The sequence below is a fragment of the Muscardinus avellanarius genome, assembly GCF_963383645.1.
Source record: "Muscardinus avellanarius genome assembly, chromosome: 3".
Classification (NCBI taxonomy): domain Eukaryota; kingdom Metazoa; phylum Chordata; class Mammalia; order Rodentia; family Gliridae; genus Muscardinus; species Muscardinus avellanarius.
The window spans coordinates 111,025,107-111,048,537 of record NC_137788.1 but is presented as its reverse complement, the minus strand read 5'-3'; the positions used below and the strand labels follow the sequence as shown (position 1 = coordinate 111,048,537).

The window sequence follows — 23,431 nt, the reverse complement described above, 5'->3', positions numbered from 1 at the left end:
ACACCCCGCGGGGTCCTCAGGTCCTCCCAGTCCGCTTATTCCGATTCTCTCTCTGCCCCCCTGTCTCAAACACTTTTGGGAAGTCCCTCCATCACTTCTAATTTCAAAAAACTGTTCACACTGGAGATGCCACCGTTTCCTTTGCTAAAGGACACGCTGGTTTCATGGGTGAGGAAAGGTTGGGATTTTTTGGCAGAGCAGTTAAAAAAAAACTTTCTCTGAAGCACAGGTATCGCTCAAGCCACAGGCACCGGGCGCCAGGCCCGCCTTCCGGTGCCCCCTTCTCTGTGCCCCCTTGAGGCTGTCGCGGGGAGGACAGGGAGGTCCCACCTGTTCTGCTTGGTAATCCTGGGCCTTCTCCTGCATGGCCCGCAGGCGTGCAATCTCCTTCTCCTTCTCCCTCCGGATTCTCTCCTGCTCAGCCTCGAACTCTGCTTCTCGAGCCTGCCGGCAAGAAAAGACCACACACACATAGAGTCATTTTCCCGGCCCCTGCCATGTGCGGACCCTGCAACCCACGTCCTAGCATCCTTCTAACACGTCCTGCCTCCTTTCAGGACAGGCCAGAATGGAGGGACAGGAAAGCTAGCCTTTACAAAGCATTCATTTACAAAGACTTGCTCGGGCATCCTCTCCAGAGGCCGCCCAGGACATCTCGTGGCGTGGATGTTCTGCCCGGGGAGACCGACGCTCACAGAGGTCAGGGGTCTTGGCCAAGAGGACCCAGCCAGGAGGCAGCCAGCTGGGGCTCAAACACAGGCGTCCAGAGATCTCACACACCTTCCACTGCATACCAACCTCCCAGTGTCGGGGTCACCAGGCCAGTGAAACAGCAGGGCGGCCACTGCCTGGCCTGTAATGCACAGCAGGGGTGTTAGTCTGGGCAAACAGCCAACCGTGCTTTGGGCAACGCCACTGTGGTTAGATGTCTGAAGAGAGAGCTCCCTCTGCCACCTCTGGGAGAGGGCAGCATGGCCCCGAAGCTTGCCAGACACCTTCTCTTCTCTTCTTCTCCTTCTCCTTCTCCTTCTCCTTCTCCTTCTTCTTCTTCTTTCTCTCTCTCTCTCTCTCTCTCTCTCTCTCTCTCTCTCTCTCTCTCTCTCTCTCTCTCCAGTACTAAGGATGGAACCGAGGAGCATTCTACCTCTGAGCTACACCCCCAGCCTTATCTTTTTATTCTTTTATTTTGAAACTAGGTCTCACTGAGTTGCAGAGGGCCTCACTAAGTAGCTGAGGCTGGCCACGAACCGCGATCCTCCTGTCTCAGCCTCCCGAATGCTGGAATTACAAGTGTGCGCTACCTCGCCCGGCTCTCTTTTCTTTTCTTTTCTTTTCATTCCTTTTCCTCTCAGTCCGTGATACTGGAAACTGAACCCAGGGGAGAGGGGGAAGGTCTACTTCTGAGCCACACACCCAGTGCTATTTTCTTTTGGAACAAGATCTCAAAAGTTACTAAGACTAGCCTCCCACTCGAGATTCTCCTGTTCCAGCCTCCCATGTTCCAGGATTACAGGCCTGTGCCACCTACGCCCCCAAATCAACATCTGTCTCCTAAGCGGTCTTAAGAATAACGGCAAAGACTGAGGGAAAATGATCTCTCTGCCCCGGGGCCTCCCTTAGCCTGCACTCTCTGCGTGGATGTCTGTGGAGCCAGGGAGCCACCCGCTTGAGCCGTGCCCTGCTGTTTCAGGCTGGCCCCTCCGTTCCACCGTGCCCTCGATGGCAGGCAGGGAATTCTAGATGCTTCCCCAGCCTCTGCCTTAGCACAGAAGGGACAACCCTGGTCACAACAGCAAGCACCAAGTGGGGGAAGGGCTGGTGATACAGTCAAGATTTTTTTGTTTTGTTTTTTGTTTTTTTGCAGGTCTGGGGGTAGAACCCAGGGGCATTTGACCTTCGAGCAACACCCCCTGCCCTTTATTTTATTCTTTAATTTGAAACAGGGTCTCACTGAGTTGCCAAGGGCCTCACTAAGTAGCTGAGGCTGTCCGCGAACCGCGATCCTCCGGTCTCAGCCTCCCCAGTGCTGGGATTACAAACATGCATCACCACGCCCGGCCTCTCCAGTCATGCTTTGATTGTGACAGACTGCATCAGTGACAGTGGTCCCCTGAGACTGTACCACTTGTGACGTGGTAGCCACCCTCGCTCGTGGACAAACACTCCGTGACGCTCGAGAACGGTGGAGTCGCCTACTGACGCGTTACTCGGGATACGGCGATGTGTGACCTCACTCAGGTACTCCTGGGCGGTGCGTGACCGCGCTTAGGTACTCCTGGGAGCTGCAGCTGCTCAACGAGGCAGGCGCCTTCCTAAGCAATCAGTGGCTGCTTCATGTGGGTGTAAAAGTAAATGAGATAACACTGTAAGGCTTAGCTGAGAGCCTGTGCACAGTCTAAGTGCTCAGAAAGTGGCAGCTCTGTAACCATCATTTCCCACTAACCATCCATGGCCCCATTCTGCTCTCAACCCGTTGTCTGCCATGCCCAGAAAATCCAATAAGATCCTGGAGAGCATTATATTAAGCAGAAAGAGAAGGTGCATATGTTCTCTCTAATATGCCCAAACTAGGGAACGTAGAGGATACCAGTGGTACTCCAGGTAATGGAGGGGAAATATCAGCAAAGCTTGAATGGAAAGATAGGGGAGGAGGAAGGCTGAACTTGATTAATGAGGGTCTACATCCGAATATGTGTAAAATTATGAATATGGCATGGTTACACTGGACAATCATTGGTGGGAGGGGGGAGGGGAAAAGGGGCTGGGGGGGAGAGGGCACCAAGTATAGTTTAAATGTATACCATTTATGTTCAATAAAAAATGTTTAAAAAAGAAAATCCAATAAGAGAACTAAAGGAAATAAGCTTTGTTGACTTTCATTTTCTGTGGTTTGGATTCAGCATGAATAGGTATTCCAAGTATTACTTTCAAATTATAAACACACACACACACACACACACACACACACACACACACACACAGGGCCCTTCCTGAAGAACCTCTTCTATAGAAGAGTCTGGAGGAGTCCGATGGGTCCTCTGGAGCTGGGCCCAGTGGCACTTGCCTGTAATCCCAGGGCTTGGGAGGCTGAGAACAGAAAGACCACAGGTTCAAGGGCACACCCAGCAACTTAGAGAGGCCCTCAGCAACTTAACAAGACCCTGCTTCAAAAATAAAAAAAATAAAAGGGCTGAGGGTGTGGCTTGGAAGTAGATTGCCTCTGGGTTCAATCCCCACTACCACAAAAAAGAAAGAAAAGAAGGGAGGGAGGGGAAGAGAAAGAAGGGGGGGAGGATATGACGTGTTTTCCATCAGCCTGTAACTTGGAAATCTGGCAGAGGAGAACACACCAACACATGCAGACACAGCTTTCCTGCCATTTGGAGTCCTATGTCTTCCTATTTCCATAAAGCCACGCCCACTCCAACCCACGCCACGCAGCTTCCTTGGCATGCCCCACAGACCCCACCACTTCCCCGCGTGCTCTGTTCCAGAACGATGACGAGCCCCCGACAGCAGCCACGTGTGACCTGTGCAGGCGGACATGGCTGCTGGCTCCACCCAGCTCTTGACCCTACAGTTCTACAGTGAGAGGAGGGACGAGACTTTACCTCCTGCATCTAACACCCAGCACCGGTGCCAATACCACAGCTCTCACAGGGGATGTGTGGAGCTACGGCCTCTGCACTGCTGGGAGCACCCGACCCACGGCATCCACCAGCCTTCTCCCCACCAGTCCTTGGTGTCTGCTTCCCTTCCTGCACCCGACCCGCACCAACTTCTCCACCGAGGCGAAACAGGGGTCTAGCCAAAGTGGCCAGAGAAAGAAGCCAGGCCTTTGGACCAAGGACATGCAGCATTTCTGAATCAAGACGTGAGCCGGGCGTGGTAGAGCACGCGTGTAATCCCAGCATTCGGGGGGGCTGAGACAGGAGGATCGCGGTTCGCCGACAGCCTCAGCTACTTAGTGAGGCTCTTTGCAACTCAGTGAAACCCTGTTTCAAATTAAAGACTAAGCCGGGTGTGGTGAAGCACGATTGTAATCCCAGTACTTGGGAGGCTGAGACTGGAGGATCACAGGTTTGCGGCCAGTCTCAACAACTTAGTGAAACCTTGTTCCAAAATAAAAGAATAAAATAGGGCTGGAGGTATATCTTGGAGGTAGAATGCCCCTGGGTTCAGCCTCCAGTACCAGAAAGAAAGAAGGAAAGGAAGGAAGGAAGGAAGGAAGGAAGGAAGGAAGGAAGGAAAGGAGGAAGGAAGAGAGAGACTAATCCAGGCATGGTGGCACACACGTGTAATCCCAGCATTCGAGAGGCTGAGACAGAAGGATCGCGGTTCACGGACAGCCTTAGCTATTTAGTGAGGCCTGTTACAACTCAGTGAGACCCTGTTTCAAAATAAAGAATAAAAAAAAATAGGGCTGGGGGTGTAGCTCAGAGGTAGAATGCCCCTAAGTTCCATCCCCAGTACTGCAAAAAATAATAATAATATTAATAATAATAATAATAATAATAATAATAATAAAAACAAAAACGTAACATAAAACAAGAGGTAGCTGTCTTCTGTTCTCAGCGCCCCGGCCTGACCGCCTGGTGCAGACTTGCCGTCCCTGGCCAGCGCCCGCCCCGGCGTCACAAGCCAGGTCCCTACCATCTTCTTCTTGGTAAACTCCATCACCAGCTGGTCCGCCAGCTCCTCCTGCGCCAGCACCTCGGCTTTCTGCCTCTGGTTTTCGTCGTTGATGCGCTTGATTTCCGCCTGCATCTTCAGTTTCTGCTGGTGCCTCCGTTCCAGGTCCTGCCGGCAAAAGGAAGAGAGGCTCAGAGGAGAAGGAAGCGAAACGGAAAGCTCCTGGCACGCGGGGAGAGAGACACCGCACAGGGAGGCTCGCGGCGCACGCCCAGCCCGCGGGCATTCAAGGGGTCCGGCTGACTCTGCTACCAAATGCTTCCCACTCCAACTTGACCTTGCGACCGGCCCAGCCACTGCTGATTTCCATCTGCTCTGCAGAAGCAAAGGCCCTTAAATTCTACCTCGTGACCCCCTCGCAGCAGGTTAATTCTAGCCTGTGACCCTCCTCCTATCATCATTCTGCCTCCGAGTTCCTTCTTCTCTGAAGACCCAAATTTTCTTTTTTTTCCTATTTTAAATTTATTTTTACTTTATTTTTTTTTTAACTGGCAAACCCAAACTTTCTATCTCCATTGAGTGATGATGACTCTCTTTTTTTCAGTACTGGGGATGGAACCCAGAGGCATTCTACCTCCAAGCTATACCCCCGGCCCTATTTCTTGTTCTTTGTTTTGAAACAGGGTCTCACTGAGTTGCAAAGGGCCTCACGAACTGAGTTGCTGGGCCTCACGAACTGAGTTGCTGGGCTGTCCACAAACTGAGATCCTCCTGTCTCAGCCTCCCGAATGCTGGGGTTACAAGCGTGCACCATCATGCCCGCCTCTTTATTCTATTTTAAATTTATTTTTTACTTTATTTAACTGGCAAACCCAAATTTTCTATCTCCATTTAGTGGTAATGATTTAAAAATAAATATTGCCTGGTGCACCCCACTCTGATCCCACCCTAAAGTTAGGAGGCTGAGTCAGGAGGATACCAAGTTCAACGTCAGCCTCAGCAATTTAGAGAGACCTTGTCTCAAAAAAAAAAAAAAATCGGGGGAGGCTGGGGTGAAACACGGTGGTAGAGTGTCTGTATGTTCAACTCCTAGTATCACAAAAATAAAATTAAAATAAATAAGATAAATATTAGCTGGTGGTGGCACACACCTGTGATCCCAGTCCTTGGGAGGATGAGACAGGAGGATCTCAGTTCTCGGACAGCCTCAGCTACTTAGTGAGGCCTTGTGCAACTTAGTGAGATCTTGATTCAAAATTAAAAAGAATTAAAATTAGGGCTGGGTGTAGCTCAGAGGTAGATGCCCCTGGATTCCATCCCCAGTGTCGCAAAAAAAAAAGGGGGGGGGAATAAATATTGCCCTAATCGAGTACTTATTATGCCCTGGGCACTTTGCATAAATGATGTTATCTTTAGTACTCAAATATATCTGAAAGCTAGGCCTTGTTGCAGATGGGGAAACTGAGGCCCAGCATGCAATGACTTGCCCAAGGACATAGCCAATAAACCCTGGAGCCAGAATGTAGAAACCTAAACCTGCTCCCTCTAAACTTTCAGCCTCCTATGGAAACCTTGCTCAACTGTCCAGCTCAGAGTTCTCTCTCCTTCCTGGCCTCCCTCTGTGCCGAGGGTGATGCCACGCCCTACCGGAGGAGACAGCACAGCTGGCTCAGCCTTCCTGGGGTTGCTCTGTCCCAGCTAGAGCCCGGGATCTGTGTTAAGCTCCACGGCCTCTCTCCACCATCATGATGCAGCTAGCCCCACCCCAGCAAAAGAGCAAGTGCGCAATTAACCACTGCTAAGCAAGGACCAGACTCAGACACCTGTGTCCCCAAGCCCCGAGGAGGAGGGCACCAGACCAGGGTGACCCTGAGCAATGAGCTCCTTTTATTTCTTTTTTCTTTTCTTCTGTGTGTGTATGTGTGTGTGTGTGTGTGTGTGTGTGTGTGTGTGTGTGTGTGTGTGTTACTGAGGGTGGAACCCAGGGGCATTCTACCTCCGAGCTACACCCCCAGCCCTATTTTTTATTCTTTATTTTGAAACAGGGTCTCACTGAGTAGTCGTTGCAAAGGGCCTCACTAAGTAGTAGCTGAGGCTGCCTGCGAACGGCGATCCTCCCGTCTCCATCTCCGGATGCTGGGATTACAAGTATGCGTCGCCACGCCCGGCTCTCAACGAGCTTCTTTCTAAGGAAGGAGCCTCTGCGTCTGCCAGTCCAAACTCTCCAGTGCTCGGACCTGCCGAGCCCAGCCACATCCTCACTGGAACCTTGGGCAGCGACCCTGCCTCCTCTGATGGTTCAGACACTTGCTTCAAACTCTGGCCCCGCCAACCACCCCAGCTCGGTGGTGGGACCCCAGACACTGTTGGGTCCCAGCGGCACCCCGAGCTGAGCTGATCCTGGGTCTGGGCCGTAAGTATGATCACGTGTTCACTGGGTCACTTCTCTGCCTACTATTTACTCATTCTCTGGCTTGTTGCTTTTGTTGGCTTGTCTCATTACCGAGGAACTGAAGGGCTCTGCCTGTTTCTCATCTCTGAAGCCTTTCAAACCAGCCCAGGCGAGTCGGGCGTGGCGGTCCACGCCCCTAATCCCGGTACTTGGGAGCCTGAGAGAGAAGATGACAGGTTCGAGACTAGACTCGGCAACTTAGTGGGACCCTGTTTTGAAATAAAAAATAAAAAGGGCTGGGGTGTAGCTTGGAGGGAGAACGCCACTGTATTCAATCTTCAGTAGCACCAAAAAATAAATAAATAAATAAAAATCATAATAATAAAAAACCAGACCAACTCCGCCAACTCTCCTCTATCTTGCTAACAAGGTGGGGGCGCTGCCCTCGCACCCCCAGATGAAAAGGCTGCTTCCAAAGCTGGAGAGCAGGACTCTGCCCGAAAGTTGCCTAACAACGCTTCCTAGAGAAAGGGAGTGTCTACAGAAAGGACAAAGCCCCAGAATCTGTGTAATGGCGTTGACTCAGACTCCGGGAACTTCCCAGGGAGCCCACCAGCCCCTGCCAGTCTTCCCGTCTCACTCCCTTGAACACCTGCCCCAGACCGCTCCTTCCTGGCGCCTTTCCACGCCCTCTCTCCTGAGCCAGGAACTGAAGGGACTCAGCCAGGTCTCTCCCTCTCCTTCAACCCCTCGGTCCCCTTCTTGGACTGTACCCCCAAGGATACATGTCCCCCTTTTCCAACTGTCTCCCGGTGAGCCTTGACCACTGCACGCCTTCTGAAAACCTTCCTGAGTAGAACTCCCTCACCTGTGAGACCCTTTACGGACCCCAGTGGCCCGCCACCATCAAATACACTTGCAGATGACAACTCAATCAGGGGAGAGGAAAGTAAAAGTATGCATGTTCCATGGGTTAAAAAGCACCGAGAAGAAAGGGCCAGGCGCCCAAGGCAGGCATCCCCCAAGGCACCTGGCCCGGATGCTGCAAAACACCCACATTATGAAAATCAACGAGAGCTGGGTGGGCGAAGTGGCGCATGCTTGTAATCCCAGTACTTGGGAGGTTGAGACGGGAGGATCGTAGGTTTTGAGGCCAGCCTCAGAAACTTAACGAGATCCCGTTTCCAAATAAAAATAAAATCGAACTGGGGTTATGGCTAGGAGGTAAAACACCCCTGGGTTCAGTCCCTGGTACCACAAAAATAAGTAAAAGTTAAAAATAAATAAATAAACGAATTGGAAGGGGTGCAGAGAGGATGGTTGGTTTGTACCAGAGTTGAGCTGATAGGAGAAATAACTTCTAAAGTTCTATAGCACAATGGGATAACTACGCCCAACCACAATTCAGTGAATATTTCAAAATAGCTAGTAGGGAAGGTTTTGAATATTCCCAGCACAGAGAAACAATCGCTGTCCGAGGTTATGGGTGGTTTAATCCCCTGATCTGACCATTACAGACCATGTGCACGCACTGCACAGTCCATTAAAAGTAAAATATAGCCAGGCGTGGTGGCACACGCTTATAATCCCCACCCTTGGGAGGCGGAGACAGGAGGATCGCGCAGGTTCGAAGCCAGCCGCTCTGGCTTAAGAGACCCTGTTTCCAGATTTTAAAAAGTATAAAATAGATCTGGGAGCATAGCCCGGAGGTAGAAGGGCTTCCAGGAACCCCAGTACCATCAGAAAAAAAAAAAAAAGTAAAAATATATTTTAAAATGCATGGATCCATGAAGTTGGGAGCTCTTCCAAAGAGGTCTGTCCACATGAGCGTGTCAACTCTTCCTGGAGCCTGGCTCAGGAAACAGGGAAGCGCTAGAGGCCTCTTGGGGGATGGTGGCCATGCATGGAGCCCTTGGGTCAGAGTATCGATGGAGGCCAGGATCAAGGGTAAAAGAGAAATTCCCTAAATGCCGGCCGCGTCACTCGCTCGCTGTGCTGAGGTCCTCTGACATTGCGACACACGGGTAAGGCTGACAGATGAGGATTGTCTAAGTGTGCTTTGGCGTTTTGTTTTTGTTGTTGGTACTGAGGATGGAGCCCGAGGGCGTTCTACTCCCAAGTTAAACTCCCAGCCCCTTTTATTTGGTAACAGGTTCTTGCCACATTGCTCTGGCTGGCCTTGAACCTGGGATCCTCCTGTCTCAGCCTTTCAAGGGCTGGGATTACTGGTGCACGCTGCCACCACGTCTGTCCGTCCGGTTGTTTGAGTCTGTTTCATGCGGGCAGTGTGTCATCAGTATCAGTAACGTGTTTTCTTTTGGCTTGCTTTGTTTGCAACAGAGAGGCCTGCTAATTGTATTTGGGCTAGCAGGAAAAAGTCTGGCTTCACAATGCAATGGGTGACAATGGCCACTAGGTGCTCTGAATGGGGTGACGGTGGGGAGCTCGCCACGGGCTGCTCCTGCCCAGCCACAGGTGTACAGTAGCCCTGCGTGACTGAGGAAGAAACACCCTCCCCGGGCTGTGCAACGCACGCAGCATGGATCCCTCCAGGCGTCTATCTTGGCATCCATCTGGCCAGCCTGGGGCCCCGAGTCGCCGTGACACTGGACAACTCTATCCAAATCGTTCCTATCCCCCCCCCCCCCCAGCACGATGCCTTGGCTAAATCGCCATTGAGCAGGGCCACAAAACACCAGCGGTGGCAAGGTCATGAAATGAGAATGTACCAGGCAGGAAAGCAGCCCACGCCCTGAAACCCCGCCATCCATCCTGAGACTTGGTTGCTGGCGCTGGTGCCACCCGGCCCGGGCTGCTCTGTTACCCGCAGGTCCTCCTCCTGGAGCTGCTCCATGTACGCCAGCAGCTGCTCCTTCTCCTGCTCCCGCTGCTCTGCCAGCAGTGACCGCTCCTCCTGGTTCTTTTCCATCTGTTCCACGATGTGCCGCCTCCCTCTGGGAAGAAGAGTCACAGTGTCTCAGAAGCCAGCATCCCCTTCCATCAGCTCTACCTCCCCACCCCAGCCAAATAAGCCCCAAGACAGAATAATAATAATTATTATTATTTTTTAATTATTATTATTTGCAGTACTGGGGATGGAACCCAGGGGCATTCTACCTCCTCCGAGCTATACCCCCAGCCCTATTTCTCATTCTTTCTTTTAAACCAGGGTCTCACTGAATTGCAAAGGGCCTCACTAGGTAGCTGAGGCTGGCCAAGAACCATGATCCTCCTGTCTCAGCCTTCTAATGCTGTGATGACAAGCGTGCGCCACCACGCTCAGCTGAGACAGAACAATTTGACGGGTGCCCTTCAGCATGGAAATGCTTTATGGGTCGAGACCCAAGTCCTTCTCCAGCATGTCCTGGGGGTTGCCCCTCTCTTCTGAGCTCTGGTTCTAAACCCACCCCTCCTGAGACCTAGCATCTTTTTTTTTTTCTTTTTTTCTTTGGAACTGGGAATTGAACCTAGGGACAGTCTACCCCGAGCTATACCCCCAGCCCTATTTTTTATTCTTTATTTGGAAACAGGGTCTCACTAAGTTGCGGAGGGCCTCGCTAAGTAGCTAAGGCTGGCCGTGAATCTGCGATCCTCCAGTCTCAGGCTCCCAAGTACTGGAATTACAAGCGTGTGCCACAAACACCCAGCTTACTTATTTTTAATTTTGAAACCGAGTCTTGCCAGTTGCTGAGGCTGGCAAGAGGATCGCAATCCGTGATCCTCCTGTCTCAGCCTCCCAAGTACTGGGATTGCAGGCTTGCACCACCACGCCCAGCTTCACTCTGCCCTGTCTCCTCTAAGTGACAAGGTTCTGGAATCCTGCCTCCTCACAGGTCTTCTCGGAGCATGGGAAGCTAGCTTCCTACACCAGCTTCACAGAACTGCACAGAATTAAGAGGCCCGGAGCTCCTAAGTCTTCTAAGGTTTTCCGCCATGGCTCAATCTATCTTGTCTCTCCACCCCACTTCCCATGGCTCTGCAGGCAATGTTCTTACAGTCTCACTCATATTTAAGACTGTGGTTGCTAGCGGCCAGGGCTGAGCCTGAGGAAGTCCCCCCACTCGGTGAACCCCTAGCTCAGCAGTGGCAAGCAGGAGACCACACCTGCACGCTGTGACCCCTGTGTGATGCCGGGACATCCACAACCTTGGAGGCCTCTAGACCCCAAAGACAAGATGAGGAGAAAAGTCAAGGGAAGCCGGGCATGGAGGCGCACGCCTGTCATCCCAGTACTCAGGAGACTGAGACTGGAGGATCGCAGGTTCGCGGCCAGCCTTGGCAATTTAGCAAAACCCTCAGCAACTCAGTGGGACCCTGTTTCAAACAAGAAAACAAATAGGGCTGGGGGTGAAGCTCAGAAGTAGAACTGGGTTCAATTCCCCAAAAAAAGAGTCAAAGAGAAGCAATACGAGATTTGCCCTCAGTGGCGTGCTGGAAGAGTTCCAGAATTCAGACAAAATAAGCAGAAGTCATGGGCAGAAGTTATTTGGCAGCTGGTCTGGGCTCAGTATGAGGACCAGGCCAAATCATCAGAGCTGGCAATTCAGGCAGAGATCTTTTCTTTCATTGGACCTGTTTACCCAGAAGGCACAGAGCCAGCCGCTGAGCCGCTAAATAAACTTTTACACCTACTGTGGTCTTCTGGGTACCTACTAGGCCCACAGAGATAAACATTTCCAAGAAGCAGAACCCAGCCGGGGACACAGCACTGCCATTCCGTGTCGGATGAGGACTGCTCACAGAGGTAATTCATGCATCGTGTGACTGGTCTTCCAACACTAGGGTACTGCGATCCTATAATTTCCCTGCTCTAGGATTTAATCCTTTTGTACAAAATTAGAGACAATGGATGTATTTGTCTTCACATGAATTAAACACTGACTCCAGGCTGCCCGGGGCATGGAGCCAGGCGTTCCAGAAATGAATGGCAGGGCCTCTGTTGATGATGAGCTCACGGCTTGATGAAGGCCAGGACACAGGAGCGTCAAAGCAGAATGACTGGGTACAGAGGAGGAGCCCTGGAGCCTGCGGGGGACGTGGGGAGGCATCTCCATGGTAAATGCAAAGCCACATACTAAAGAAAGAAAAGGCATTTTCCAGCCGGGCGTGGTGGCATACTCTTGGAATCCCAGTGCTTGGGAGCCTGAGACAGGAGGATCGTGGTTCATGACCAGCCTCAGCTACTACTGAGGCCCTTTGCAATTCAGTGAGACCCTAAGGAATAAAAAATAGTGCTGGGGGTGTAGCTCGGAGGTAGAATACCCCTAGGTTCCATCCCCGGTACCACACACACACACACACACACACACACACACACACACACACACACACACAGAGTGACTAGCAAAGCCACGTAGTGGTGGCGCATGCCTGTGATCCCCAGTACTTGGGAGGCAGGGACCAGAGGATCCCAGGTTCAAGGAAAGCCTTGGCAACTTAGCGAGACCCTGTTCCAAAATTAAAAAATAAAAAAGGGCTGGGGATTTAACTCAGTGATAGAATGCCCCTGAGGTCAATACCCATTTTTTCCCAAAGAGAGAGAGGGGATAAACAGTTATGAACTCGTGACAAGTTCACATTGGGCGATGACAGGAAGTGGTAAGAGACATGTCTGAGCTGGGACCAGGTATCTGGAAGTAAGGTATCGATTCTAGGATGCCCTGTGCATGGCTCCTCAGGGGCAGAGACGGTGACAGCCACCAGGTCTCCTCTCTCCCCTCTGCCCGGCGATGGAAGACTCAAGACCACCGGGAATGGCAGAGAAGGCGTCTTTACCGTATTCTTTCCTCCCTCCGCCTCCGGTCCCGTTCCTCCTGCCTCTGCATGGACTTCTGCCGCTCCACCTCCATCATCTGGTCCAGCCGCTTCTCCTCCGCCTCCAGCTCCTTCTGTATCTGCTGCTTCTCCAGGATCTGGGCATCCCGGATGGCATGACACTTGGCGTTGAGGATGATCTGGGGAGCAGAGACCAAACCATTGCACTGGCCTTAGCCATAAAGAGAGGGAGTCGTGCACCAGGGGGAAGTTTAAAGGGGAGACACGGGAGCGGAACGATGCCTCTGGGGGTGCTGGAGACGTGCTTGGCCACTCCCAGGTCTGGAGAAGGAGAAACACCATGACGTGCCTTTCCCCTTGACAGAGTTCACTTCCAACATTTACTGGGTTTCTACTAGGTACCAGGAATCTTTCAAGATGTTAAGTTTTTTTATTGGTGCATTTTAGTCGTACATCTTAATGGAGTACAAGATGGGAAAGGCCTACATGCACACGTCACCCAGTTAGCCCTTCCCCATTCCCACCCCAGCCCCGCCCCCGCGCTCCTTCTCATGTCTGGCTTAGTGATTGACTTTGATTCGGGATGTTATAATGTCAGAGCAGATAATGAAAGGGATGAGCCTCCCCCACATCACCACCCCCACTAAAACTCATGCATGGAATGATCAAAAAGCCAAAAACAATAAGTGCTGGCGAGGATGTGGGGACACTGGAGCTCTTCTATACTGGTCAGGCTGCAAATTAGTGCAGCTGCTCTAAAGATTCCTCAAAAAACTGAGAATGGATGCACCATGTGGTGGGTCCGGCTGTACCATTCCTGGGTATCTCTCCAAAGGGAGACCTTGTTTTAAAATATAAAATAAAATATAGGGCTGGGGGTGTAGCTCGGAGGTAGAATGCCCCTGGGTTCCATCCCCAGGACCAAAAAAAAAAAAAAAAAAAAAAAAGAGGGTTCCTGGCCACCTTGTTCATGTCCTTGAGCTCCTCCTCTTGCTCCATGCGCAGCTTGCTGGCTCTCTGCAGCAGGTTCTGGGCGCGCTCCTTGGCCTCCTCCTCCAGCTCCCCCAGTTTCCTGTTGCTCTTCCACACCATCTCCTTTTGCTTCATAATCTTCTTGCGTGTGGTCACTGCATCCTAAGGGAGGTGCCTCTGGATTGGCCGGGGTCCCTCCCTTGCCCTGCGGCATGGGCTCTTGCCCGGCTATTCCAGGTGACCCAGGCTGACTGGAAACCCAGAGGCTTCTCGACTGGCGTCACCTGTGACCCTCCCTTAGCCCAGGCTGCGCCACATCTTGGGCATTCTCTTCTGTCTGCTGTGGGCACTTCTCCCTGAGTATTTCTCTTTTTGCGGTACTAGGGATGGAGCCCAGGGGCATTCTACCTCCGAGCTACACCCGCAGCCGATTTTTTTATTCTCTGTTTTCTTTTCTTCTTTTTTTGCGGGTCTGGGGATGGAACCCAGGGGCATTTGACCTCCGAGCTACACCCCCAGCCCTATTTTTTATTATTTATTTTGAAACCGGGTCTCAGTGAGTTGCAGAGGGCCTCACTAAGTAGCTGAGGCTGTCCGCGAACTGTGATCCTCCAGGTCTCAGCCTCCCAAATGCTGGGATTACAAGCGTGCGCCACCACGCCTGGCTATTATTCTCTGTTTTCAAACAGGGTCTCACTGAGTTGCAGAGGGCCTCAGAAGTAGCTGAAGCTGTCCGTGAACCACGATCCTCCTTTCTCAGCCTCCTGAATGTACAAGCGCGCGCCACCACGCCTGGCTTTCCCCAGAACATTTCTATCCACCACCCATCTGCAGAGGCCAAGCCTGTGGAAAGTTAGCTAACCACAACGGCTTCCTTCTCCTTCTTGAAGGCCTGCTCCCTGGCCTCCTGCTCCTCCTTGGTCAGGACGTGGGATGCCCACTTGATCCGCTGGAACTCCTCGGGGCCGATGATCAGGGATTCCCCCGAGGGGTCCTCTGTGGGAACACTAGCACCAAAAGAAGAGTCAGGGCGCTTGCTCCAAGCCTGGCCCTCCTCCGCCCCGCTCCCCGCCCACCCTCCGGCCTGGCACGCTGTCCTCCCAGCACTTGGGAGGCTGAGACAGGAGGACTGCAGGTTCCAGGACAGCCTCAGCAAGTGGTAAGACTCATCAGCCTAGGAGACCCTGTTTAGAAATAACAAAAAGGGCTGAGTGTGTAGCTCACCCCTACATTCAATCCCCAGCACTACAAAGGAGAGAGACAGACAGACAGACAGAGACTACATAGGTCTCGGGGAAAAGGGTTCCAGGTAAGAATCGAGTAGCCCTGCAGACTTTTTCTCCCCATGGTCCTGGGACTTGAACCTAGGGCATTCTACCTCCAAGCTACACCCTGTTCTTCTTATATTTTTATTTATTTATTTTTATTTTATTCATGTGTGTGTGTGTGTGTGTGTGTGTGTGTGTGTGTGTGTGTGTGTGTGTGCGCGTGTGTTGCTGGAGATGGAGCCCAGGGGCATTCTACCTCCAAGCTATACCTGCAGCCCAATTTTTTATTCTCTATTTTGAAACAGGGTCTCACTGAGTTGCAAAGGGCCTCACTAGGTAGCTGAGGCTGTCTGTGAACCGCGATCCTCCTGTCTCAGCCTCCCAAATGCTGGCATTACAAGCGGGCGCCACCAGCCTGGCTGTGACTGCAGATTAAAAGGGACATTTGAAGCCTTTCTCTACATTCTGGCTCCTATGCTCCCTTCTCGGTGCAGATGCTCGAGAGCCTCTCCTGGTTCAGGGTGGCCTGCCTCTAGGCCCCACTGATGGCCTCCTCCTCTGAGTTCCCGCCACACTGTGCGCTGATTGCCTGTGCCGTGGCCAACGCACAGGGTCCGCTCGCCTTCTGGACTCTGGCAGGATGGGGACAATGCCTTAAGCTCATCTCTGGCCCAGAGCTCGAACACTTAACGCACAGCCATTGAACCGAACTTTAAAAATAGATTACTACAGCCAGGCGTGGTGGCGCAGCTTGTAATCCCCGCGCTTGGGAGGCTGAGACAGGAGGATCGCGCAGGTTCGAAGCCAGCCTCAGCTACTTAGTGAGGCTCTCAGCAATTTAGTGAGACCCTGTTTCCAAATAAAATATAAAATAGGTCTGAGAGTGTAGTCCGGAGGTAGAAAGACCCTGAGTTCCATCCACAGTACCACCAAAACAACAGAAAAAAAAAAAATAGATTACTCCTGGTAACATAAAAAGAGGCAGGGACAGCAGCCACAGTCGAAGCAGCTGTTGAGTGAGACATCTAAACCTCCCTGTCCATCCAGCCCAGAGAAGCTTTGAACCCTAAATATTAATTAAAATCTCTGATCAAGCACCACCGGAGACCTGTCTATAGACCTCTCCCGGTAGCTGCCCAACGCATTCGACAAATCTATAGGTAATTATAATGATTACAAACAGACGACATACTTTAAAGCCAGGGGAGGGAGGAGTGGGCTGAGAATTAAGCCGCTTCTGGGCGAGGCGTTTAACACGTAGGTTACGACGTACGCAGGCGGCGTGAGGCAGGAAGTGAAGCCTCATCTCATAAAACTCGCGCTGGGGCTGTGCGCGAGGCAGACGGCCCGACTGAGTGGCCCTGGGGCTCAGCCAGGACCTCGTGGCTCGCCGAGTGTCCAGCCCTCGGCAGCCTGGGCCCTGGAGTGGCCCGAGCGTTCTGAGTGTGAGACAGCAGTTCCAAAAACGTGATCATCACTGGACTGATCTGACCTGAGAAATCCCGGGCGCGGCCCGGCTGGCCCTGGCACTGGGCTGGCCAGGCGGAGCTCCCTTAGGGGTTGGCAGTCCAGTCCTGCTCCAGCCCGCGTACCCGCAGGGACCTCCCCAGCCCAAGCCACAGGCTGTGTTTTCTGAGGATTCAAGCTTTCAGCAGGTGGAGGGAGCCGGAGCAGAGCTACAGAGGGTGACGCTCTAGGCCACCCAGCTGGACTCGGCTTAGGGGCCCCCTGGCAGCCCGGGCAGGAGCAGGGGCTGATTAGGCATCTGGTCAGTTTCCTTAGCATCTGAGTCTGACAGCGCCCAAAGGCACTGACTCATCCATCAGTCCACTTCACCCACTCTGCACTCATGGGGACCCACCAAGCACCTCCCCTCCACCAGCCCCCTCATCCATGGCCAACCAGAAGGAAGAGAAGATGGACACCAGCGATAACAGATGCCACCAGGGCATTAGCAAGGGAGGCCAAGACACGGGAAAGTACCCCGAGACAAAAGGGGGCACTAATAGGAGAGAAGTGGGGAGCCGGGCATGGCGGAGCACGCTTGTAACCCCAGCATTTGGGAGGCTGAGACGGGAGGATCGTGGTTCGCAGACAGCCTCAGCTACTTAGTGAGGCCCTTTGCAACTCAGTGAGACGCTGTTTCAAAATAAAATAGGGCTGAGGGTAGAGCTTGGAGGTGGAATGCCCCTGGGTTCCATCCCCAGTACAAAAAAAAAAAAAAAATTGGGATAGGGGTATAACTCAGAGGTAGAATGTCCCTGGGTTCCATCCCTAGTACTGAGAAAGGAAGGAAGAAAGAAAGAAAGAAAGAAAGAAAGAAAGAAAGAAAGAAAGAAAGGAAGGAAGGAAGGAGGGAGGGAGGGAATATGCAGAATAAAATTTGGACTGGGGGTGTAGCTTAGAGGTAGAATTCCCCTGGGTTCAATCCCCCCAACACACACACACACACACACACACACACACACACACACACACACACGTGGGAACTGGGCAGGTAGCAGAGGCAGAGATGGGGAACCCTGGGCCGGCGCCCTCAGACTCACATGAGTTTTCGGACCATGTCCCGGGTGATGATCTGGATGGTCTCCGGCTTGTGGTCCAGGCCCAGGGCACCGAGCGTCTTCTGGATGGTGTGCCGGTCTCGGAGCAGCACGATGGGGCTGTCGCTCTGGCCCTGGTCCAGCGTCTGAGGTCAGAAAGGACAGCTTAGGAGCCGGTCCCAATCGCAAGGGGAGCCTTCCCGCTCCTGGGTTTCCACCCCGCGCAGTGGCAGGGAGGCTGGCTGGACCTGCGGGAGGAACCGGGCACTGGGAAAGCAGAGCGGAGCGCTTCACCTCGACCCGGCCGGTGAGGGCCCGGCCTCACTGGCCTGCTCTTCTGAGAACGCACCTCTTGTTCTTGGGCGGGTTCCTCCAGAAAGATGCTGGTGATGGTGGTGTGGGGAAAGGAGGAGGGGGTTGCTAGCATGTGTCTACCCCTCCTTTAAAATCATCAGGTGCCTTAGCCCAGCGTGGTGGCGCACACTTGTAATCCCCGCGCTTGTGAGGCTGAGACAGGAGGATTGCGCGGGTTCGAAGCCAGCCTCAGCTACCTAGTGAGGCTCTCAGCAACTTAGTGAGACCCTGTTTCCAAATAAAATAGAAAATAGAAAATAGGTCTAGCAGTATAGCCCGGAGGTAGAAAGCCCCTGGGTTCCACTCCCAGTATCACCAAAATAAATAAATAAATAAATAAATCATCAGGTGCCTATATTTCCAGGATTTGGGAGGCTGAGATGGGAGGATCAGAGGTGCAAGCCCAGCCTCAGCAACTTAGGACTGGGGGTGTAGCTCAGAGGTAGTGCACCCCTGAGTTCAATCCCCAGTATACATACATACATACACACACACACACACACACACACACACACACACACACACAAACACACACACACACACACACAGAAAAAAAATTAATTTCTGGGCTCTAGGTTCTCCTCTTTCCATAAAATTTCTCACTTCTCAAAGAAGGTCTCTCTCTTTCATCACATTGTGAGTTTGAAACAATAGAGTCTGTTACGTACTAATACTACCTAGGCAGGCGTGGTGGCACACACTTGTAATCCCAGCATTCGGGAGGCTGAGACAGGAGGATCGTTGTTTGAGGACAGACTCAGCTACTTAGTGAGGCCCTCTGCAACTCAGTGAGACCCTGTTTCAAAATAAAGAATAAAAAATAGGGCTGGGGGTGTAGCTCAGAGGCAGAACACCCCTGGGTTCTATCCTAGTACCACAAATAGTAATAATAATAATACCTAATATCATAGGTGGTATTAGGTAATATCATGGCTAGGTCATTTCCAATGATCAATGTGCTTTGAGTGGTCTGGTATAGACCTTTCCTTAAAATATAATTTGGTGAAGCTGGGCCTGGTGGGACACACTTGTAATCCCAGCCTTTGGGAGGCTGAGACAGGAGGATCACTGTTCGCAGGCAGCCTTAGCTACTTAGTGAGGCCCTCTGCAACTCAGTGAGACCCTGTTTCAAAATAAAGAATAAAAAATAGGGCTGGGGGTGTAGCCCAGAGGTAGAATGCCCCCGGGTTCCATCCCCAGTACTGCCAAAAAAAAAAAAAAAATCTAATATGGTAAAATCAATAAGCTAGAATCCAGCAAAATGAATGCAGATTAGATGTGGGGTTTTTTTGTTTGGTTGGTTGTTTGTTTTTAATTTCCGATTGTGATGGAGTTAGATAACAAGATAGTGCAATCGCTCATTTCGGGGTCTGTGGGTGCCATCGCTGTCTTAGCCAGGGGTAGACAGGAGGCAGGGGCGTGGCCTCGCCTACCCGAGAGCGGCACCTGCTCCAGGTCTCCCAAGTGTTGCCCCCTGGTGCCCAACTCAACTTCAGGCATTCATCCTGTCCTGCCGCAGGCCGCTTCTGCCCCCTGCTGCCGGCTGAGAGACTTCCTGGGCTCTCACCCATCCGTCAGGCAAAGAAACAGTGAGCAGGCATTTTTCCAACAGCTCCTCTGTGTGTGTGTGTGTGTGTGTGTGTGTGTGTGTGTGTGTGTGTGTGTACACCCCCAACCTAGTTTATATTTTATTTGAAAACAGGGTCTAAGTTGCTGAGAGCCTCACTAAGTAGCTGAGGCTGGCTTCGAACCTGTGTCATCCTCCTGTCTCAGCCTCCCAAGTACTGGGATGACAAGCGTGTGCCACCACACCTGGCTTTTATTATTATTTTGAGACAGGATCTTGCTAAGTTGCTGATGGTCCCGCTAAGTTTCTGAGCCTGGCCTTGAACCTGCAATCCTCCTGCCTCAGCCTCCCACCTTTTGGGATGCCTGGCATGCACCACCACATCCTGCCCTTTTTCTTTTTAATTTTGAAACAGGGTCTCGCTAACCTGATGTGGATCTCACTAAGTTGCCCAGACTAGACTCCAACCTTCTCTCAACCTCCCAAGTACTGGGATTACAGGCGTGCACCTCTGTGCCTGGCTAAGACAGCTGGTAACTGAGCTCAAGCCTTCATGCATGCTAGCTGCCTGCTCTGTCTCTGCTCACCTAGGGGTACCTCGCTTCCTCAGAGCCTCTAGGAACGGGTGTAGGCTGGTGGGGGATCTGACACTAAGCTATGCCCCCAGCCTAACCCGACTAAAGGCTCTGAGAAGCCAGGTACCCGCTTACAAGGGCAGATCCTTGCAGCACCAGGTCTCAGCACTCCAGAGTTACCCACAAAACTGGACCAGGTCAGGCCTTGTCCTGAGCAACACTGGTCTGGCCCACAGCCTCCGAGAGGCAGCCACCTGCGGGGGCTTGCTGGGGGTTACCTTGGCAGCTCCAAAGAGGCTCTCATCCACCTCCGAGTTCAAGGCTTTGGTCCGATAGCGAGTCCTATTCCGGGACCTGTTGGAAGCCGTAGAAGAGGGGCTCAGGATGCCGGCTGTACTGAGTGGCTGCAGGAAAAGGCAGAGGGTTGGGGTCATCGGTACTGAGCTTTGTCCAGGCCCTGCGCACAAACACTGGGGCAGAGGGGTGAGCACTTGGGGACGCATCTGCAGAAGCCCCAAGGCGCAGGGGACAGAGAGCAGTAGGCAGGCTACAGCTCCCATGGGGGAGCCCTCGGGGGTGGGCAGGGCTCTGCGGGAAGGAGCGTTCCTTCAGTGCAGAGGCTGACGGTCATGGTCACAGAAGGAAGGGGGGAGGGATCAGGGAGGCAGGAGGAGAGGCCCCTTCCCCTCATTGCTTCCCACAGAAGCAACCTCTAGTGAGACGGTCCATGTGTCTCCCAGAAACAGCATCCTCTTGGCCTCCAGACTTCTCAGCCTGAGTCACAAAGGGCTCGGCCCTCGGCCTCCCTCATGCTTTGCAAATCTTACAGGGTCACGGTGGGGAGCAGAGGATGTCCAGGTATAAGAAGCACCTCTCCCCCACCTGACACGTGGATGATACCGAGGCCCGGGGTGAATGATGCACGATTACCAGCCCCGGCCATGCACCAGTTAACCAGCTCACAACATCCATGGGTGGGGGGGGGGGCCTCTTCCTTTACTCAGCCCTCGAGCCCCAGTATCTTCCTGGGCAAATCCCCCCATCGAGGGGCTGTGGGAGCCATCTCTGATCACAGAAACTGAAAACACCAGGCAGTCGCCTTCCCTCCTGAGCAAAGGACTCGGCTGCCCCAAGGAAATCACCCCTGCCTGACAATACTGGGGACAGGAGATTCAGGAAGCCGGACAAGGAAGGGGCTCCTGCACCAGCGTGGGGCGAAGACCCTGCCAGGACACCACATCCACGGTGGGCCATGTTGGGGGCGCAGGCGCACAGGGCCTTGCCTGGCCCACTCTGGTGGTGCCTTGGGTCCAGCTGCAGAGACCCCCTTTGTCCCTGAATCCCAGCCTTGGCACAAAGTCTGTGTTCTCCCAAACCTCAGTGTACTCTTTTCTTTTCTTTTCTTTTCTTTTCTTTTCTTTTCTTTTAATCTGCAGTAGTGGGGGTGGAACCCAGGGGCATTCTACCTCCAAGCTACACCCCAGCCCTATTTTTTTATTCTTCTGTGGGGGGGAGGTCTGAGGATGAAACCCAGGGGCATTTGACCTCTTAGCTACACCCTCAGCCCTATTTTTTATTCTTTCTTTTGAAACAAGGTCTCACTGAGTTGCAGAGGGCCTCACTAAGTATCTGAGGCGGGCCGCAAACCATGAGCCTCATGTCTCAGCCTCCCAAATGCTGGGATTACAAGCGTGCACCCCCACACCCGGCTTTCTCCCGACAGCCATTTCTACAAGGGCTTCTGAAGGACTCCAAGCTTCATCATCTACAGCTCCACTTTGGAGGAGCCCGACCTCATCCCCACAGCTCTGTAAGCTGAACTACCTTGGGGGAGCGGGCTAGACACATTGGGTCCCTCCAAGCCTGGGAATCAGCAGCCATCAAGACAGGAGACGGAGCAGACGGAGAAATAGACCATGCGCTATAGGTCTCCCCACACTGGACAGTGTTTTTGTTGAAAGCTCTCTGATCCGCCCGCCATCAACACCCAGGCCCCACCTGCCGCACCTGTATCGGGTTTTCACATTTAACTGGGCAATTACTCTTCTGCCGGCTCCCCTCTGAACACTCAGCGTTCTGTGTCACCCTCCCGCTGCAGGATCTCCCTCCGCACCCCCGGGGGGCCCCAGGACAGCAGAGCGGAAAAGCTTGGATTTATTAAAAGGTAAAAATACAGCAGCCCCGAGGATGACTAATAACAGCCTCCAGACAGTTATTATGTGGTGAGCGGTGAGCAACGGCTTCTCTTTGCACTGAAAATAGAATAAGTGGGACCTGGGCGTGGTGGCCACACTTGTAATCCCAGCATTCAGGAGGCTGAGACAGGAGGATCTCAGTTCATGGACAGCCTCAGCTACTTAGTGAGGCCCTCTGCAACTCAGTGAGACCCTGTTTTGAAATAAAGAATAAAAAATAGGGCTGGAGGTGTAGCTAAAAGGTAAAATGCCCCTGGATTACATCTCCAATACTGCAAAATAAAAATAAAAAAAAATAAATACGCGCGCCTGGCCTCCGTGGTGACCACGTACGCGGTCCGCGCTGTGGAGGGTGCCAATCGTGGGAGGATTTTTTTTCTTTTTTTTTTTTTTCTTTTTTTTTTTTTTTTTTTTTGGTAGTACTGGGGTTCCTGGAAGCCCTTCTACCTCCGGGATACACTCCCACGGGCTACACTCCCAGACCTAATTTTTAACTTTTTTATTTGGAAACAGAGTCTCTTAAGCCAGCGAGGCTGGCTTCGAACCAGGGCGATCCTCCTGTCTCCGCCTCCCAAGCGCGAGGATTACAAGCGTGAGCCACCACGCCCGGCTCGTGGGAGGATTCTGATGGGCTCCTTTGGTGCAGAGCCCACCAGGCTGTAGGTCCCCCCAGGGTGAGGCTGTCTCCCCTCCTTCCTGTCTGTCCCCTGGGTGTCCTGGTCAGGGGACAGTCACCACAGGAAGAAATCGGCTGCCCGCACCTGGAAGTGAGTGGACAGGCGGCCCCAGGAGGGCGTCCCCGGGAGGACAGAGGGAGGCTTTGAGCCTGAGGCAGTGTCTGGGAAGGCCTCCTCTGGAAGCTGCTGGCTGTAAAGCCACGGCCTAACCCCAGGGTTACCATAATACATTCCGCCAAAAACAAGAAGAAGAACTAGGGAGGTCATCATGTAAAAGTGCTAGAAAAAAAAAAATTAAAAGAAACAAGCAGAAATGGAAAGTTGGCTCCCTCTGGCCAAGAGGCAGTAGCTTAGAGGTTTTTGTAGGAAGTATTTTGCATGACCAAATAAACAGCTCCAAGAAACTGAGCAGGGGCCAGAGTCTGGCCCTGCTAGCTGGGAGGGAGGCAGCCATTGCTGGAGAGGCACCTCTCCCTGGCTC

General features: G+C 52.5%; 1 protein-coding gene across 1 annotated transcript in view; it reads right to left on the bottom strand.

Moving 5' to 3' along the window:
- CFAP45 (cilia and flagella associated protein 45) overlaps window positions 1-23,181 on the bottom strand; it is a gene marked incomplete at both ends in the record, with an annotated part of 28,862 nt that extends 5,681 nt beyond the window's left edge. Inside the window, 9 exons of the mRNA XM_080691541.1 lie at window positions 331-444; window positions 4,654-4,800; window positions 9,849-9,978; window positions 12,800-12,978; window positions 13,763-13,933; window positions 14,634-14,778; window positions 17,586-17,728; window positions 20,357-20,482; window positions 23,035-23,181. Of these exons, the coding sequence (XP_080547667.1) occupies window positions 331-444; window positions 4,654-4,800; window positions 9,849-9,978; window positions 12,800-12,978; window positions 13,763-13,933; window positions 14,634-14,778; window positions 17,586-17,728; window positions 20,357-20,482; window positions 23,035-23,181 (1,302 nt within the window). The remainder of the gene's footprint in view (window positions 1-330; window positions 445-4,653; window positions 4,801-9,848; window positions 9,979-12,799; window positions 12,979-13,762; window positions 13,934-14,633; window positions 14,779-17,585; window positions 17,729-20,356; window positions 20,483-23,034) is intronic.
- Window positions 23,182-23,431: the final 250 nt, after the last annotated feature.